This window comes from Argopecten irradians, chromosome 7, assembly GCF_041381155.1.
Source record: "Argopecten irradians isolate NY chromosome 7, Ai_NY, whole genome shotgun sequence".
NCBI lineage: Eukaryota > Metazoa > Mollusca > Bivalvia > Pectinida > Pectinidae > Argopecten > Argopecten irradians.
The window spans coordinates 32,977,337-32,999,419 of record NC_091140.1 but is presented as its reverse complement, the minus strand read 5'-3'; the positions used below and the strand labels follow the sequence as shown (position 1 = coordinate 32,999,419).

General features: G+C 32.8%; 1 protein-coding gene across 1 annotated transcript in view; it reads right to left on the bottom strand.

Moving 5' to 3' along the window:
- Positions 1-657: 657 nt before the first annotated feature.
- Positions 658-22,083, bottom strand: part of LOC138328192 (glycine receptor subunit alpha-2-like) — a 66,398-nt gene continuing 44,972 nt past the window's right edge. Inside the window, exons 2-8 of the mRNA XM_069274878.1 lie at positions 15,610-15,671; positions 10,012-10,079; positions 9,188-9,420; positions 8,532-8,614; positions 7,538-7,699; positions 6,800-7,197; positions 658-4,597 (exon numbers count right to left, since the gene is read on the bottom strand). Coding sequence (XP_069130979.1) covers positions 4,415-4,597; positions 6,800-7,197; positions 7,538-7,699; positions 8,532-8,614; positions 9,188-9,420; positions 10,012-10,079; positions 15,610-15,671 — 1,189 coding nt within the window. The 3' untranslated portion in view covers positions 658-4,414. The remainder of the gene's footprint in view (positions 4,598-6,799; positions 7,198-7,537; positions 7,700-8,531; positions 8,615-9,187; positions 9,421-10,011; positions 10,080-15,609; positions 15,672-22,083) is intronic.

Below are 22,083 nucleotides of genomic sequence, written 5' to 3'. Positions count from 1 at the left end.
TCATTGGACGTTTTGTTTGGGTGCCGACATCTATGGCGGAATTTTTTTTTTATAAATTTGAGGTCATGTTATTTTGGTCTTGAACAAAGCCTAGTCAAAAGGCCCCATGTTACACAGTCTAACGGAAATGCGTTGGATGTCTTAGATGATCGAAATCCTCAGAGCAGTTTTTTCTGAATGCGTCGATAGATAACGTTAAGATAAGAGTTTTAAAGTGTAAGGAATATGTCAACATATGGCATAGATATTCCAGGATTCTAACAAAAATTTAAGTTTTGTGTTTTTTTATCTGTATTTATTTTCTATCTTTGACCAAAATGTAATTTCCTTGCAGTCATGTGCACAGGGTTGATTATACAAACTATGAGTAGGATTGTTCCCAAAATGAGTATTACTTGTTGTAGTCTATGTGTCCTCTACTCAATCATAACACCGGATAAAGACATTTTTGACAAATAGGTGACCTGTTAAGATCAATTTACAAGGACGACCATAGGTCGATGATTTTCCTCTGATATTCCGATTTTCGTCAACTTCCTCAACTTAGCATGTCATTTAACGACCCTGTGTACGAAACAAACAAATTGTTAATTATCTACGTTTGGTGTCTCGTTCAATATTTAAGATAGGGTTGAAAATAAATCAAAAGAGGAATAGTTGGGATTGACATGTATATTTTATTGAAGTAAAATTAATAAAATCATATCAACATGTACGTAGCGACCAGCATTCGTGCACACTTTCAAACGAGCCAATCACTCACAGACGTCAATCTCCACTGCATACTCCAGTAGTGTAACGATATAATGACACCTAATAAACGAAGTGAAAGAGCCCATGAGATGATACATTGTATTATTCCATCTTTGCATATTACAGAGTTAGCTTGCGGGTATGTATCCATTATGATGACGTCATTATTTTGTTGGCGAAATTGACATCATTTTCTCTTTTAAGTATGACGTTAAACTCGCAAATGCATGACGTCACAATCAATACCTGTCAACAAGGGATAACTATGTCATATGCACAGACAGAATAGGACGCAATACAAAATAGGTTATTAAACTACCGATTTAAAGTGCATAAAGTATTTCTAACTACAAGTACATATTATTAATGAAATTGTTTACTTGTATAAAAACAACATTGCATATTACATTTGTTTTTGCATCAGGATAAAGTGATTCAACGCTTTGCATGGATTGAATAGAGTAAACACTAGCTATACAGTAAGTCGCTCAATAGTTTTGAAATACATAGCCTTGAAGCGTTACAGCGTCCTTTAGACGTTATGACGCCAATGTTAAATTTCTATTGGTTGGTCGGTTTACAGAATGACGTCATCAAAGTTCTAAGTTTTATTTTGTTGGGTCAATTCGACGACGAAATAGTTTTTCATTTAGAAATGCACAGCATCATAGCTTCAATCGACATGTTCTCAGGAATGCACGCCAAGTCAACTGACGTCTATATGATATCCATATGACTTTATACATTAAATATATTCCTTATTCCATGAAGCCTAAATAAAACATGAACCGCGACTAGCTATATAGTTAGTAATAACACACAACTTACTAGGTATTTAACCATCTATGTATATAAAAACGAGGCATTCTTCTCATTATAATCATATCAACATACACACAGTAAGATAGGTCAGACAAAGTTAAAACACATTAAATTCGTAACAATATTTACAATATCACAATTATACATGAATATTAAGCATTTGTATGATAAAGATATCTGCCCTTGTGAGTAGGTACTGATTTTTACGTCATGTGTTTATGGACATAACATAATATTTTGCAGAATAATGACGTTTTTTTCACCCACAAACTGATGACGTCACATTCTATATCTACCCTAAAGGGCAGATAACTCTATGATACGCTAGAACAGAATATTCACTTTGTTCTCACACATGTCTGTATTTCATAATTTGCGAGAACACCTAATAAATGACTAATATAAACTACATTAATGTATCAATAATTATCTTACATATTAATAACTGAAATATATAATAATAATTTGATTATTCTTTCATCTTTCCCTTCAACAGGTTTGAAACATATTTCAAATAATTGTCTTTTTCTTCGTTTCCACAAAATTTATACCTCAAACCTGTGATACTCTACATGGTTAAATCATATCAATGATCACTTTTTCGATAAATATTGCAATACAGGAAAGACACAGAGATAGATTTTCTTAAACTTCATAAATTTCGATTTAACAAAATAACAAAGAATTCGTGTACTTACTACCTATATATGTTGTAAACCAACTTTCTTTCCTGTAAGATTTACTTTCGCAAATTTTCGCTAACAACGCAAATTCGCGAATGTTTATCTCAGCGAATTGATATGTACCTAATATATTGTAAGGTATTTCAAGTATCGTTTTAATCCGCAAATGTGATTCTTGGCGAATTTGTTTTGAAATTGAATTTGCGAAATTTAACAGAGGCGAAAAAAATTGGTTTACACAACGTTTTTAGGCCCACACATTTACCATATTAAGTCACAACATCATAAATACACATGTACATTGTTGTTTTATTCGCTTTGTTATCCAATGTTTAATACCCCTTGATGAATAACACCCCAACCCACCCCCAACCCCCTCATTTATAATATACAGGTATCTAATAACCTGCCAGCCCCCAATCTCCCACCCTCTCACCTCAACCCCTATTACATTCCTTACATGCAGGTATATTGATTAAAACGTAATGAATAAACGGGCATTTACTAACCACTTATACACATTTACACACTTGCTCATATCTAATGTAACAGACAGGAATCGAACGGTAATCAAGTATGTAAAACTCAACTAAGCATATTTTTATAACAACGATATCAGCTGAAAGGGATAATACTTGTGAAAGGCATACACGTAATCTAAAAGTATCCATCTTTACCATGGTACAACATTCCATGTTATTCTATGGTACAAATACATGACTATTTCATTAATTATTTTGGTCATGTGCTCTTGATGTTATCATAAACGAAATTGGCACTAATTTGTTTTACCCATGCACATTAAAAAGCTATACCCAGACCATACAGTCAATCGCAGATTTACGTTGAAGAGCATCCACTGATACTAAGTATATTGAAAAGGCATAGCATAATCTAGAAAATACTATCCGTATTTCCAAACCTTACACATATAATGATTTAGTTAATACAAATTCGTTCTTACAGTCAATGGAAGCACTCTTAAGTTCTTTTAGAAAATGCTTTCATATACGTATCCGTACCGGGTATCGTAAATGGCCCTATAAATACACAAAAGTCACTATTCCGTTATTTATTTAACATTATGTTTCCATCTGCCACTACTGCTAATTATTTTCGCCGCGACTCAATTTCGCGTTAGTTACCAATCATTGTGAATTTTATACAAATGCATTTCTGTATACTGTTACAGCATCTGATACTACCATTTTGTGAACAAGATAATGATATATCACATTCCGACAACCTGACGACATTCAGTATGCGTAACAGAAATAAAAAATGGATTATGTTTGATATATGATATTCAAAATAATGAACAAGAACCATAACAATTCGAGTATTCAGATTAAAAATGAAATAGAATAATTAATGCGAGCATTTTGATTTTATGAAACGGACTATAGGTAGGTAAACATGCAGAATAGAAAAAGTTTGTACATAACATGGAATAGAATATAAACTAACAATACATATGTGAAACTAATATTTTTACTCCGGCAATATGACAACCTAAATTGTATATAAACATTTCTCGGTGTTCAGTTAATACGATTCGGGATTAAGAGGAACTTTGTAACACTTAATATACAATCACATTTCAAAGTTAATATTTCAAATTAATACAATCATTATCTAAAGCCGAGTTAGTATCAAATATTCACAAATGTGTCAACGCTGTTTAAAACAGTAAACACTTGAAAAATCACGAATTGGCATGGTTATCATAACGGGAAAAGGCAAACAACACATTTCATCAAGTGTCGCTATACTAAAAGTTTCGATAAACTAGAATGTCAATATACTAAAGTGACTATATACTAAAAAGAAATTTCGGAGATGATATTATGTTTTGCATGTTACAGAGTTATCTACTCTTGGCGGAAGATATAGATGACTACGTCAGTATTATGTGTGCACAAATAATATTGTTTTCTATATGACACAACAAGAATGTGACGTAACGATTAATTGCTACCGCAAGAGTAGAAAAGTTTGTAATATGCAAATGTAGAATATTTGAACAAAGTATCCAAAGAGACAAAGCATCTTTGCATTTACTCGGTTATATACATGGCATAACATTAATTCTCTGGTGAGATCATTAGCAATATAGTCAAGTTTGTTTGGAAGCAGACGTTAGTGTGATACGTGAACTAACTGGTGGATAAATAATGGGCCCAGTACACAAGATTAAACAGGGCGAAGAAAAATGGAAATAAAAAACGGGAGGCTACATCCAGGTACATGGAAAAGACCATTCCCGAGACTTTTTTACGCTGGATGGTGGGATCCCTGTCAGGGCCTAGCCGCATTTCTCCATCCTCCCCAACCAGAATCTGAAACAGAAAACAGTCATGTAATTATGGTAAAAAACAGGAACTAGTAGTACATGGAAAAGATTTATCCTATTGACATGTCGACATATTTTTGTTAAAGTTATGTACAGTCGTAATTGTCATACTCACAATCAAGAATACGTTTTAATATTTTATTCACCGCCACCAATTACAAACACTTTGAGGATTACACTTACAAGTACAAGTAAGAGCTGTAAGTGATATTATATTTACATCTATAGGGCAGTGAAATGGCTACATATGGTCAGACGACGAAGCCAGGTTGTGGTCTACAATTTCATTTCATATTTAAACAGTATTATTCGTAATTGTAAAGTGATTTTTCAGGTATGTTTTATCTAAACATACTTAAGGCATAAATAAACAAGAATTTTATAGTGAATGAATTATGTGTTGTATCTTTTGTTTATAAGGTATCATACATGTTGGTCTGTCTATTTGAATTATTTTCACAGATTAATTCATCAAACCTGATGGTTTTATCTAGATTATAGATTACCGAAAACGATAATATGTCCAAATTTTCGTCATTTTATGGCACATTAAAACTTTTAAAAAATTATGGAAATAGAAAATATTAAAACAAAAAACAAAAAAACAAAAACATGAAATTAAATTCAAACGCAGGAACTAAGGTATTGTCTTTTATTTAGTTTTTCATATTTTTACATCAGGGTCCTAATTGCATGCCATGTTATGGGCTATTGCCGCTTGATATGTATATTATGAAAAAGGGTATGTAAATATTACATTTCAACACACCTTTGTCTCTATGTTATGTTGAATATTGTTCACAAAGACAAAACTGCCAATTGCAGGAAAAACCTATATATTATGAATCAACATTATTTAGCGTCATACTAACAAAATTAATTGATTAAACCTTTTTTGATGTTGGATGAAAATAATGATAGTTTCAATTTCAAATAGCAGGTGGGTAATTTTATTATGATCATTTCAGGAACTTAATAATAGCTTTTACCCGTAAGTAGCCTCTTGTAACCTCTGGTTATTTTTGACGATGAAGTTATAACTTATTTCCAGGCATCAACTCTTAAAACGCCATTAGAGTGTAATACACGTGCGCAGGATATAAAAATGCAGTCTTATATTTTTACCAGCAAGGCCAATTCCTTCTTAACACACTTAATACGATTTTAAACTGTATTTAACAATGCCAAAATGTTCTGGTTTGTTAAAAATGTCTCGTAAACAAATCATAACAACAGAAAAAGCCTAGCTTACTTTAAAAACTTAAGCGAAACTAGCCAAAATTTTATTAAAATGACAAAACCTTCCGGAGAGATATACACAGCTGGTTGCAATTTAGATAATTTTGGCGTAAAAAATATACTAAAAGTATTAAAGATATTAGACGAAATATTTCACCATTCAAACACTTGTAGAAGAAAACATTGGAGTATGGTATGCATTGCAGCTGCTATGTAAACCAATTGTTTGCATACTTATCGCAGATGGTAGGACAACATTTAACAATTTATGCAGTCATCCATACAATTGATCCAGTACTTTATTAATTCAATCTTCAGACAGGCCACGTGTAAATATAACACGTGTATTCTGATAAATACGAAATTGAAATGGCATACTAATATTGCTATAATACATGTCTGTGAAATATTTATTTTATGGGCCTATTCTGCTCAAAATTTGTTTATGCTCTCTTCGATGTTCACCTGGGATGTTTTCAGGGCGTTTACCTCTCTGCCTACATACCAGATACCCGTTATCAAATTGAAATGGACATAAGTTGCATTAATAAATAGTATTTTTGACATTACGTTGTCTCCAAAGTACATGTTACACCAATATAACAGATCATTGTGGCTCCAGGATAATTAAACAATCTTATAATAAAGGATAGACTCGGCCAATCAGAAATGACTTAACTTTTGTAACATCATCTTTGATTGGCTAGGTCTGAACTTAAGACAGTTTTGGACTTGAGATTGTTGCATGACCCTGAGACCAGAATTTCTAAATATGTATTGAATGAGGAATAGGATGGAGAAAATCCATATCTAAAATTAAATTTTCTGATTTCTTAAGACTTTAGTCTATTTAGACTCTAGTCATACAAAAAATAACTGAAAAAAAAACGAATCAGAAAATCATTTTTAGATTTCGTCAGATTATCAAGCATTTCTTTCAATAGCTTACCTCCGTTTTCGGCTTTTTCTTTTTAGCCCCCGGCTGAAGTATATGAAACATACTTTTAACTTTTAATCCTTTATTGTTGTCTTTGTTACTTAGCACATTTGCAACAGCGAATTCTATCAGTGCCGCGAAAACAAACAGTAGACACACGGACATCCAGATATCTATGGCCTTTGTATAGGACACACGTGGCAGAGAGGCGTTCACACTGGAACTCTGTGTTGTCATAGTCAGTACTGTCAACACGCCTAGAGATATTCGGCCAGGCACGGCGTTGACGTTCAGCCAGAAGGATATCCAGGACAACATGACTACGAGGATACTGGGGATGTACATCTGTACAACGTAGTATCCTATGTTTCTCGCTAGATAGAAGTCGGTCCGTAGGCCGCTGTGACGAGCTACAAGGGAGACAGACGTGTTGTAAATGCTGCATCATGCAAAGTACGATATATAACAATTTGACATTCTGAAAATAAGAATCAGTAAACACTGAACCAACAATACGTATTTCAGATTAAACCTTTCATAGCGTTTACGCGCAATACAGTTCAAAATATGACTTTTACACGTATTTTAGGCTTTTAAACAGAATTACTATATTCTATATGGTTTGTCAGTTTATATTGCGCTGTTTTATTCACATTTTATTTAGCGCTTGAATTGGACTGAACAAAAACATATACTCTCACAACATGTCTCTATGAATGACAATAATTATTTTTAACTATCAATATGTACCGTAAGATCCTTTACGCTCCCGTTTAAAGCTTGTAGATGCTATGTCATACACCTCGAATTGCGGTAATGTGATTTCCCGATTGATCTGAACAGCTTCGTTCGCTCCTTCTGTTGTATTCTCGCCTATCCATTTCATGATTATATTGTTTTCATCGTAGCTAACTGGAATGTAAATGAAAGCATGATGAATGGTGTAGTCAAGTTATCTACAGGTACATCACATGACAGATTTTTTATCTTAACATTTGAACCCATGACTTCCAACATTTCATTGCAGTAATATAATTTTGAACTTTTGGATACGTATTGATAGTGACGTCATGTGTTTGTGAGCGTAACGCAGAATGACGTCACAATGGATATATACCCACAAAAGAGGGAACTCTGTAATATGCATAGAAAATAATTGTAAATATGGAATATGGAGCACAACATCTTTAGGGGATGCTTTATTATTGCGAGAGTAGAATGGGTAAGTGAAGTTATTGAAAGATTGTTATAGATGTGTATCTGACCTATACCCCTAAGATAAAGTTTTCCAATGTCAGTGTAGAACACATCGACTGTGTATAATTCCGATATACTATACGTAATGCCATCGGGTACATTTTCAATTTTTATTGTCCACTTATGTATTTTTGACATTGTGATCAACAAGAGTGTAATTCGGTCATGTTGTGCCATGTACGTTATTTTTAACGGTTTAGAACTTATGACAAAAGTCATAAAATTTATATTCATAAAATATAAGAAAAAAGATGTAGTACCGCATAAAAAATAAACATAATGAAACAAGGTGACACAAACAACATATAATGAATAAAATAAAGGACTGCCAGATTTACAATTCCAACAAAAGGAAAACTCACAACCTGTATTTTCTCTAGACAGAAATATCTTTGGAAAGAACTTTTTACTTGTATATCATTTCATATATACACAAGGGAATAATGTAACTTATTATCTCTGACCACGTCAGGTTTGAAATACTTACAACTTTCCATTATAATAGGGCACTGCTGTTCATCAAAGGGATAGTGGTGAAGGTCCATCGGGCAACTGAGTGTAAGGGAAAGTCTGGTGATATAAAGAAACGTTAAATTGAGTACACTGTCCGTACTGTGTAAAATGGAACGAAACATGACGATCTTATTACGTTCTAAACGTCAATTATAAAACATGGCACAGGATTTAAGTTCGGTAAAATGACAATGAAAACAATTTAGAAATTGTGCAGCATACGATTGTTATTCATATTTATAATATTTCATAACACATAACTCGAAACCTTATCGATAATATTTTTTTTTATTTTTGTCATGTTCCCTCCCCTAGATATTCTTTTTTTTCTATTCACAGCCGAACACAATTAGTTCGAAAAAAGGATAATTCAAGGCAGTTTCGTTACATTCTTTCTAAAACAAATCCTTTTTACTCTATATATAACCTATTCAGATATAAAATCTATTGAAAATGTATAGTAAATGTCATACATATGTTTCAAATTAAGATTTTGTTTCAGCAAAACGAAATAGCATTATGATTTAATAAAGACAAACAATGAAGTGGTCATTCTTTACAATTATGGCGGTTTGACTGTTTATCAAGCAATATATACTTCATAGAATGAGGGTATTAACATAGACTTACCTAGCTGTGTAAGAGACCTTTCCGTCCCCAAATATCCTCAGCATTTTGTTGGGCATGAAAACGTCATGGAAGAAAGCTCTCTTTTCGTTTGGAAAATACAGATCAGGTACCCACAGATTTGCTAATCGTTTTGAATCAGCTTCGATGTATGAATTATTATCTGTGAGACGCAACCAGTTGAGGAACCTCTGGTCCCGCCACATTAAGTGTATAAATATACTAACAGTGAAGTCCTACAACAGAAAATATAGACATAAACATATCACTTTTTTCACAATTTTAGCCATATTGACCATCAGCACTTAACTGTAAATTAATTGGATAAATTATTAACAACAAAATCGGTAAATGTTAAGAATAGAGCGTCTAGATTGTAAATAGGTTACAGAGAATATTTGATAATCTGTTTAATTCCGTCGTGCCATGAACGCGGACAAAGGTATATTATTTCATAAGACTTCACTTATTAAACTGTAAATGCATTGCATTTGCACTTTGTTATTAAATGATATTTATATTATCGAAGTGGCATGAGTTAAGATTATTTCATTAGCATTATATTATTAAACGACAATGATATAAACCAAAGGACATTGGTTTAGTCTGGTTGTTCCTTACCTTCGATTAATAGCAAAAATTAAATTGTTTTAGGCGATAGGGAGTGGTAAAAGAAGGGAGAAAACTACTGGATACTTCCAAAATTAGGAGACTAAACATATTACGAATTTCTTTAATCATTAATGTTTATTGTTTAATCAAATGCGTTATATATATAACGAACTTTTTCAATCAGCAATGTTGACTGTTTAATTAGATTCACTTACCATGTTTGCCTCATTGATGGAATCAAAACTGTCAACGTAAAGTTCACATTCCACCTCCGTTGGGAAGTCTAGAATTAAAAGAGAATCTAGTATTAAATTTTTAACAAAATAATAGAATAATTTGAAATCTGTGTCACCGTGAACATGGCTTATCATGGCTGGCTATAGTGTCGTTTTGCTGCAGATTTTTTCTAAAATGTGTGTTTGATATTGACCACCTCTGTATCAAGACCATCTGCATAACAAGACAAATTTGACCTGTATATAAAAGTCACTTGCCAATAAAGACCATTGTTTAAACAGAATCTAGTATTAATCTTTAAATTGAAATCTCAGTCCTAGAATCGTCTGGAAGTTTTATTCTGAAATGCATGCTTGACACTTGATAAGTTTCTTTTACAATAAACCCTGTCTTAACGACCACCTCTGTATAAGGACCATCTGCATTATAAGACAAATTCCAACTCATTTTGACCTGTGAATAAAGGTCATTTGCCTATAACGCCCATTTAGGTGGCTTTAATAGACAAGTTTGACTGCATTCGTCGGTTTTGAACTTTTGTATAATAAAATGGATACAAACAGAAAATTAAATCTTTATCTTGAAAATTTAAGTGATTGGAAAGTATAATGTTTACTTTTCTATATTCATGTGTACCTGTATTACTCAAATGCATTGTAAATTGTAGTAAACTTGGCAGATATTAATGTTCATATAATGCAAATACATGTATTAAAAACATATATTTAAACAGAACCTCTTTTGTAGGAACGATATAAGATATATATAACACTGTTAAATGTTTCAACTTTCTGACACGATTATCTAGGCGAAACCATTCATCAATGTCATTATCAAGTCATGAACATCTGCGTTAGTGCAAAATAAAATTCAAAATTGCACAGGAACGACACAAGTAAGTCTCGAGATAAATTGCAAATTTTTGTGTGAATACAGATAAATTCGGTAATCTGGTTTTCATTTTCACACCATACCATGTGCGATGAAGCAATAAATTACGATCAAACAGACTCTGGAGTATGATAACGGATTTATTATGGATAAAAGTAGCTACGATTACTGTGAATTTGCCAACGATACGTAAAGGGCACAGTGACACCTTTGTAGGCTATGTGTTTTAACCCTCCCGCCACCTGGAAAAACAACTAGACGTCTTATCGGTGCGTTCAAAGACATGATAAAGTTATAGTTTATGCATTTTCATTTCCATCCCCCATAACTATAATGATAGTCTAATGTTAGATTATAATTCTAGTTTGAGAGGTTTTTATGATCACATGACAGCTACGATAAATATAGGGCATAGGCTGAAGAAATCGGAATACCATTAGAAAAAACAAAGACTGATCCTTGTTCCTTGAATTTGCCCGACAAAATCATCGAACTCATACCTCAGATATTTTAGAATGGGTGAAAATTGTGCAACACCTAACCACTACTTTTGGCATAATTTGGCAAAACATATTTATAGTGTCATACAGTAAAACCTTTATATAAATAATTCATACTTTTGAAAATCCAGTTTCAATTATTGGACTTTTTCTCACAAAAACAGCTGTGCGTGTTATATATATATGACATAATGTGTAATGAGATTTGATTGGTATTTTAATTGATCACATCCTATGAATAATAATATTTAAGCATTGGCTGTTGATACAATCTTCTAATCTGCCAATAGTTTGACTGCTTTCATATTGACAAACAATTCAACACTACAAAATGTCAATGTGTAAATAATGATTTAAATACAAAACCATAATGTCATATATCATTACTAGATAACGCGCGTGCATTGCGCGTGCAGCGAGGAAACTATAAACTATGGTAAACGATGTAAATTTATATCCAAAGGGGAATACAACAGTAACAAAACACCATCGTAAGAAACGCATTTCTAAATGTTTGATGGAATGCCGTGGTTATAGTTTGACTAGAAGCCAACATTAGCAAATTTTAAACATAAAAATCCTGTTCTGAAACAAACTCATATACCACACACAAAAATGCATAGCTGACACTAGTGGTAATTGATTTTTGCACTATAGAATTTGTAACGATAGTACTTCGAAACGTCTAAGAAAGTTTACTTTCTGTCGATATTATTTTGGAAAGAGTAATTTACAGTTTAGCGTTAAGAGTTGTAGTGAAACATATATTTATCTGAAGCCTATTCAGCTTTGACGAATACATATTTTAAAAATACATTATCTGAAGCAAGATGTACTTTGATGGAAGTCTTCTATTTACAAACGTTTAAAATGCGTTTAACTGGTTAAGAACATCTAACGCTTGACAGTTGAAGTGAGAACGTGAAATGCTTTTTTGCAGTTGTTCCAAGAGTAGATTTAAAAAATCAATGCCATGGTTAATTTTGAAGGAAAACAACAGTATTCCGTTTTTGCTTATTACAGAATTACTTCCCGTGTGGGAAGATATCGATTGTGACGTTTTCCTTGAAAGGTATGACGTTACGCTCTCAAAGACATGACGTCACAATCAATACCTACCTTCAAGGGCAGATATTATGCAAAGACGGAATACAGTTGACAAAATATCAATTCGTTAAAATTTGATTTGCTAGTTCCACGTCACAATCGAAAAAAAAATCTGCAATATCTTACTATCCGATATGCTATAGCACAGACTAAGTTATTTAGCAGCTATTACAATTGTACAGTGCTTGAATCTCACTAGGAAACAAATTGCCTAACAGTAATTACTACTACGTACCACACACCCCGTTCATTCATCAAGTCATTGAAGAACATGTAGATGTAATGTAAACCTATGTGTAACTGTTATATACAACTTTAGCACCAACGAATGGCGCAATATATGAAGAGCAGCATTGTGTTACCTAAAGACCACCGGGATTTAAAACAAAAAGTGAAAGTGACTTGAAATCGGTACAACAAAAGTAATATTCAAAATGTTTATGTTTAGTTTAAGAAACCATAGGAGATTCGCAAGTACTAAATAACTACGCAATATATGTATGTGTACCGCAGTTACATGTAGTCTTAATGCTGATTCCTAACAGTACAGAACAGCACTCAAACCTTTTGATATGAGATATAACTTGACAATGTACAAAAATGAAATGCAAAACTTGATAATATGAGCTCCAATAGTTGTCAAAATCAACTTTGCGCTAATTCCATTCCTAATGTCATCATTCTTGTATGCGAAATAACAATACAAGTTAGTTTTACGTATTTATCCTTAAGAATCGATAATGAACTGGTCCAGTCGTTGAATTAGAACAGTTCATTAGTGTCTACGGGGATGGTAGCTGACCTTTGATTAGTCCCAGGGTGAAACAAATTATTACATATTATTCTGATTAATGATACCTAGACATATGGCGGGTTAATACGCAGATCAAAATATTATGTAATGATGTTAAACAATTATCATAAGATCAATAGTAAAACTATTCATTATTATACTGGTGCCATAGGAATGTTATATCATATCATTAAATTTATATATAAGAATAGGAATATATCAAAATTTTATGAAATACTCTTCAATACTAATTATAAGACCAATCCCAATGTTATTAAATATTTTACCGATGAATGTTATGTTACAAACATACATTTTTTCCGCAGTATATGATTACAGCAATATATATGTGTACTTTCAAACATTGCTCGATAAGCTCTCATCGAATTCGAACTTCCAATACTCGCTTCATAAATCTCGTATCAATTGTCTACCATCCTATGTCTGGTATTTTTCCTTATTCTGGCTATTAGAAGAACATAATTGTATTAGTGTTATCTGAAGGTACGTTTAAAGTTATTTAACCGATGCTACATTATCTAGAGTATTATTGCTAATTTCATTGTTCTCTGTAATTCGGATATCACAAAATGTCGAACCTGAAACACAGTTTGTACTTTCTATTTCAAAGATTAGCAGTCAATTATCTGAACAACTTCTATTTATCAAAATACATGACTGTTAATTAAAAGTATTCGCAAAAAATAGCAATTTTACACATTTCTTTTTTTTTAAATCACTACAATTGGAAGACCATCCTTAAATGTCAAGATTTGTCTAAAAGCATTCCGTATTTTATTATATCTTATAAATAGTCATCATTGACAACGCTCTCTGGATATATACAACTGAATATAGGACTCAATAAGTAGCTTTGGGGATCATTTCTTCTCATCATTGGATTTGTAACTAGATTTGTCAGAGATGAACCAAATTTTGCTTCCCATTTTTCAAACTTTCTCCGTATATAACCTGCTGTAACCTTTATGGTAATGCCATTGGCATATAGTCCCTGTGTGATTATCAAAGGTCATCATATGATATATGGAACATTATAGACGCTTGTTGTCTTTGGTCCACGGGTCAGGGAGGCGAGCTTTGGCAAACTAAGCCCAACCTTTACACATAAACAACCACTCATGGGGCCCAGGATCCAGGTCATAGCATAGATAACTCCGGGCAATAGAAGTTGTATGGAGTGCTTTGAGGACACGCGTGGGTGTTAGCAAGTATCCCGGGACAATACTCCCCTCCTAATTTAGATATGATATCTCCCCCTAGTATTCAATGGACTGTGTTATAATAATGACATGGCGAATTTATCAGAAATGCTATATATACTATATGATTCATGTTAATTGACATAGGATCGATCCTCATATACAAGCATAAGTAGATGATATTGTTATTGTTTCTTCCTTTAGTAAAGTTGACAATTATAGTCTCTATTAGTTTATTTCTTATTACTAACAGAAAAAAATGTCAAGCTTCAATTTAAAATATGAAATGGAATGATTTTTAAATGCACGAAAGAAAAACATTTTATTTTTATAAAACTAACTTTTACCCCTTCTGGCAATTTGTGTTTTTAGCGATTATCGCGGTTATCATTTCTGTTAAATTATGATTGATATTTTCTTTTCTAAATTTCGTTTTAAAACAATCGATGTTATTCGGCGAATGCATCATTGTGATAGTCTATTGGGTTAAAAACCGAAACAAAACTATTGCGAGGTGTTGCGCAAAAAAAATATCGTTTTATTTATTTTCATGTAACGTCCATACATTATCATCACCACCGATTTTGATTGGAGCAAACAAAACCTGTTCGCGATATGTATTAATCAGGATGTTCTAATTCATGAGTTCTAGTTCAGCTTTAAGTGTACAGATATTCGATTTATGTGTCTACCTGCAACGCCTACATATCTAAAGCAATAATATATACATAGAAAGTGTGAAGAAAGATATTAGGAAATATAAAACGCGTAATTCTGAATTGTTTTTTCTCCATATACAGATTTAAATTGAATGTGTTTCATCTGGATTGTTATTAAACCTAAAGATGATTACATGTAAATACGTATACAGTAAGTTCACTATATAGTACTATGAACATTCTATTGAGATTGAGTTTCCAAATAAAAACCAAAGCATTTTAAAAATTATCCAAATAATTACAAACATCACCCTGTTAAAAAACCTTTAAAAATACCTTTAAAAAATAGAACATTTTTCGAAGCATTACGTAAACTATAACTTCAAAACATATTTTTATTACTTACCATCATTAAAATTTGGAGGTGTGTTTCCTACTTGTTCTTCGATCAATTCTAACATCGTGGTCCTGCAAAATAAGAAAAGAAATTAGAATAGCATAATATGGCCGTCGATATTTGCATAATGCAGTTTTTTCATGTTCCAATGTATTGGTATGTCAAGACTCCAATACTACTGTCAACAGTAGTCAAGTTGATAGTCATATCTCATCAACATGAAGTTAGGAAGACCACTTTAATACTTGAGTTATCCGTGGATTCGAGATTTCATAAAGAGTTAGCGAGAAAAAGTAATGTCGAGATCAACAAAATACTATTAAAATTAAACAAGGTATTTGTGATCCTCATTATAAAGGTTCAGATGTAATTTTTCGTTTTTGAGAACTTTTGTTCAAAGTTCCATTCTTATCTCACTTAAGGATGAGTTTCTTCTACTTTATAGTGGAAAGTTTATACCGATGACTTAATATGATTCATATTACGACATTTCTACATCTAATAAGTAGATTGCTGCAATCTTATTTCTCTATTTCTTTCTATTTTATTTGATTTTTTTTTTCTAAAATCGCGGTTATTTGAAGATTTTTTAAAAGATACTTGTACGAATTTTGAATGATATTTATTATCTTTTTCCTTTGTTTATACAATGTACATCAATATATGTAATGTTTCGATACCACAGATACCCTATGCATCTGGTCAGGTCCATTTATTTATATAAATAGTTTTATAGCGTGATCTTTAATGGTTACAGAGTAGATATATATAGTTATAATAAACACATAATGTTTGCATTTCATAATAATATTTATTTTATTGAGCTATTCTCTCCCATTCTGACGTTAGCCAAGACAATTGCCAAATGTGAATTACATTAACATGTATATTTACACTTTGACGCTGATAAAAACAGATATGATATGTATTACTTCATTTGTATAATAGAAGATAAAATCAACATTGTATCAACATTAGCTGTCGTTTTACATATCTTATCTGTGGGTGGGGTTCAGTTATCATGACGTCATTGACCCTTTGACCTCTAAAAACAGCTTCTGATTCATTATCCCCTTTTCACCGCTTTAGGTTTATCCAAATATCAACACATATTAATTATAAATCCAGGCTATACGCATGCTCAGTCATGTGTAATGAAACGCTTGCATGCAAAGATAATATTGTATTACAAGGTTTTATGTATAGAAGCTTTAATCTGATGGCGTCAGACCCTAGCGACCGTTACCATCAACAAGCATGGTTCTTTATCAACATAGTGAGTCATTTGATAGCTTCGTTACTTTTTAAGATTTCCCATCAATTGAATAGATCTGTACGAAGCTTGGAGGCTTAAATCAAGATAATTAAGCCAGATGCCGTGTATAAATTCTTATCTCTACACTCAAGTTTGGGGTTATGTATACAATACCCAAATATATCTTCATGGTAAAAAAACAGATTTATCTTTCAAAAGTAAACCTTGTGTGCCCTTGTATTCTGTATCTCATTGCTCTGAGCGGACGCCGACGAAGCACATGCAAACGCCCCGATAGGCTAGGTCCGTCGGTTTTGTGGCTATTTGTTGATAGATACAGCACCAAACTCCTAGCTGTATGTTTTAATGAAATAGGATTTGTGACTTTTTGAGCGGGACTTTTGATCCAGTGACGCACGTGCAGATTATCTATTTCGGTTTTGAAGTTTAAGGTTTTTTTGTCTAACAGTAGCGTAGCTAGAAACACGCGGATTATAAAAAAAACCAATTTGCACTGAAAATGACTTTAGCTGCTTCATCTCACTTCATGTTTTGTTTGGTGTAGTGTTTCTGATAGGCTATAATCTAACTATTACAGTTTGTGTATCTCAGCAATAATTTACAGTCTATAGTGCATGGTCTCTCGTTATTCTTATGAAAATGTTTATTAACTTTTTTTTTAATTTTCTATCCTTTTTTTTTCTACATTTGCCTGTGGTTACAATAAAGGCGATTTTTTTCTACGAAATTTTGTACCGTCACTGAAAGAAGGAAACTCATCTTCAGCTATCATAAAGCCCTATCTTGAAAAGATAAAAAAATGTCTTCTTCATGCAAAATGTTTATTAAATACTTTTAAAAAAACATTTTTATCTCTTAAAAGTCCAAATTATGCCTCACGTTTTAAACCTACAACTGTCAAACAAATACGCTCTACTGAAAAGAGGAAGTCAAAAGAAATTATTTCAGCTGTATTGTAAAATGCTCTGATCATTTCAAATATGTAAACAAAAACAATATTTTGGATGAACTACTGCTGTCGGGCATAGGTTCAAATGGGAATAATTGTGGCCTCGAAGGACCTGCCATTTGGCATGCATGGTATTCGTGAGTTATTGTTCCTTATCCATCAGAATCTGACTATTTGTTCCAGTCATTTATTGGTCAATTTCCTCGGCATCCTAAACACGGAACATGCATTATAAATATGTGTGCCTGCTTCTCAGATTCAATTGAAAGTTTCAAGTTGGAAGCCAAAACAATACGAGTTTGGCAATCAGTTGTATTTTATGTCAATGAAGTTCACTGTGTATGTTGGCATATCGCAAATTTATGAATTATAACCATGTTACAATGTATGTTTATTCATGTACCAGTCAACTTTATAGTGGCAGTTTATTTATTTGATGATGATAAAGACATACGTCGCCGTCTATAATAAAATTATACAGCATATAGCGTTGATGATATAAGTTTGTTATGTGTCAGACTTTATTTATCATCTCAGTACAACTACTGTGTGGCGTATTACTGTTTAAAACAATGGCATTGCCTGATTTTACAACATGTTTAGTAAGTTGAACCGAAATAATCACGAATTTTTCAACCTGCAAAATACACAACTATATTGTATACTGTATATTTCATTACAACGTAATGAGTGAACACCTAAAAGTTCATTCTAAAATTTGTATTGCCGACATCGTCACGGCCTTGAAAATTGTCAAATTACGTCAAAATGGTTATCTTAAGTGATCATGTTTGGCGTTTTGGTAATATCAGCTAACTGGTCAATTACAAAATAAATATACACTTTGAGATATTATGTTATTTATCTTTTATTCTTACCAATTGGTACGTTATTGGCTATGAGCCATGATTTCAAATGATGCTTGATAAATCGTCTTTATTTCCTCTTTTCAGAGATTGCAATATATATTTTCACATTTACACTATAAAACAAAGCGTTGATTTTCAGATCATAAATGAGATGGCCAATGAAAACATGTGTTTCACCTCGAATGTGGAAGATGACCAACGAAAACTAAAGAATGGCCAATCAGAGTTAGTGTTTTATCACAGCGGTACTTGTTGCCTAATAAAACAATATCATTCGTCGCTGATGTGGAAATGAGCCAATGTAAACAGATTTCATAAACACGAGATGCTGAAAATACCTGGAGTAAGGAGCGCAGTCACTCGTATTTCGTCCTTACACATTAAGACAACGATAGATCTCATTCAAGGTTTTGAATAGTTTCCGAATAGATAGATTCCTGTGGAACGAACTTTTTGTTTTTGTAATCTCAAATCTCAAATTTTGATTTCGTCTCATTTCTATGTAGATCAATGTATATGCATTCCTAAACCGATATCTTGTTTGTTGAAGTTTGTTTGAGACCTCGATTTCAGTACATATATATAACCGTGTATATACTAAAAGGTTATTTATAGTAATTTTAGATCGGTAGTGATATATCCCTAACCACGATATTGTACCCTAAGAAAATATTTCCTGGTGTTGTCAAGTTCTCCTCGCTGACATTTGAAACTGTTTTGAGAAGACGTCTTCATTTCCGATTCTGTGTGTGGAGTTTTACTTGGTTTTGCATCCTACTCATACCTTCAGTAATCAACCTGATACGTGGAGGCACACCCTTAAACTTATTTTGAAATTAACACAACGAAGTTTTTTTTAAATACAACCCCGATAACTAATAAAATATTAGACACCTTAAGCACTAACACATAGAAATGAGGGTCTATCAATATAATCAACGACTATGACCTTGAGGTGGAGGGCTAGTGGTATATATTGGATATCTCAAGCGATTTATTAACAAATTCCCCTTGTAATATTATAAGTCTTAACTTCAAATATTAAAAGAGAAAAAAATGTGCATGTAGGGTATATAGGGTCGTTGAAATTTGTCTCAGTCATCTGGCATTTCTATTTAGGTCAAATTGTATAAAAACGGACATTTTGGGCCGTTTAATCAATCGGTCTTGATGTAAAGATAATTTGCTATGGCAAGATTTGTCTACTTCAGCATATCAATATATGATTAAATTGGTATTCGTTTACAATCCTGACTTTGTATCTATTCACTGCTAGTTTCAATTACAAGTAGAATGACTTCGTTACTTATATAATGATAAAACTGATATAATGCTATATGAAGTCTACTGATGGTATCAAGCGCGATGCGAAGACAAACACATCCCCTATACAAAGAGGCTAGACAGTGAAGCAATCTGCTGAATGCACAGAATCTGTTTCTACGAAGATAGCGGAATGACATTGGAGATTAGTCTTGGTTAAATTATACCAAATTAGCAATGATATGATGCAGTTTGTAATCGATGAAAACATTACCATCGAGGATTCATTCAGCCTCTGTTTCGTGCTTACCTCCCTGAGGGAGGCTTATTTTGGGTTTCACTCTGAAGCTTCCAAAGCTTTCACAAAAGTGTCGATTTATTTTATTTTCAATTAAAATTGTATACCTGCTACATGTATCATGCAATTTGATAACTGATATTTCAAATATGGTTTTCAAGAACCTCTTATCATCGTTCAGAATTTAGACCCGATGCTATAATTTATAATTAAAAGACTATTTTTAAAGTTTTCGTCAAGCTTCCGAGACCTGGCCGGCGACTGTCAGTTCGCCTTGTCTTAGACGCCTCTATGCTTTGGGTCTCCGTTATAAGCGCCACTTGTTGCTATAAAACATCCGGCGCTGCACACACAATCAATATTCACCGTATTGGGACATCTTTTATTGTGTCGGCCTAGAGCGTAGGCTAGAGCGTGTGCACTGGGGCGTTTACGTTTCTTCCGGTTTCGGATTACTTTCATCGAAAACCCTTCTAATGGCTATGCCAAGTTCGAAAGTCTAATTACTGGCAGTTTCTGAAGACCTTGCAAAATTGCATTTTAATGATATTTCAGTTTAATCTGATTTGTAAATTGGATTAAAATGGGGGGACAGATAGAAGATAAATACAATTGAGCTAATATGCTTCCATTTCAATGAGATAAAAGTCATAAATATAAGAATAATCGAATCATTAAAGAACCTATGATGACAGCATTTTTGTTTTGTTGTTGTTGTTGTTGTTGTTGTTGTAAACAACTATTATCAACAAGGGCCATTGAATGACTTCCAGGTTTATGCAGGGATGAAAAATCGGAGTATCCTTAGAAAAACCCTGTCGACTTCCCAAAATATGAGTTTAGGCCTGACTACCAAGAAATGGGTGGCAAATGGTAATATGTAGCGACTTTTTAACCACACGGCTTCATCGACAGATAGGAGCAATGGCTGATATTTACGTAGAAAATGTAGATTTCTGCTGCACAGATATGTACTAGTATATTCTACACTGTATTAACTAGATTATAACACAGATAATGAGGACGAATGCTTTGTATTATTATTCAGACAGGCGACATTTTATTTTTATGATAAGCTCATCAGACCTATTGACAGAACCTGTTTTCTATCAACGTTACACCATTTCTATTCCAAACTCATTACGCCACTATAAAAGCCAGTCTCATCTAGGATAATGAGAAATGACGCTGTGTATTTATATCATTTCGGATGTGTAGTTCACTACTGTACAACATTGTTTGTCTGTCTATCGTCCGTTATCGATTTCGTACCGATGTATTATGGTAGGAAATTGTCATCTGCCAATGAAGACACATATTGCATCGTTGCTCGTCTGTCTGGCGTCCATCATTGATTTACACACTGTAATGTATATCGTCTGTATAGCTTCTAAAGAGTATTTCTGTCGAACGTTACTGGTCCATACACTATATTGTTGATCGTCTGCCGTGAATGCTTTAGTTGATATGACGAACATCGCATTGTTGTTGATCAGTCTGGCGTCAATGTTTAATTGTGATAGTCTTCTTAATCTCATTATTAATATCAATGATATTGTTGATAGTACAAAGGCGCTAATGCTGAATATATCCAATCTACAAAGGATAGTTTAAAACTAGTACTGCATAATATCTTTATGATTCATATTGGGCTAATTCGTAGTTTTAATCAATTACTATGTTTAAACATATTATAAATATATTTCAATTGATGATCCCTTTTCGAATAGATTAATTAATTATGAGATTACATCGGTGAATAATTTCCAACAAGAAAAATTGGAACAATATTGAGCTATGTAAAGTGCCATGTAGTTTCGACATATGT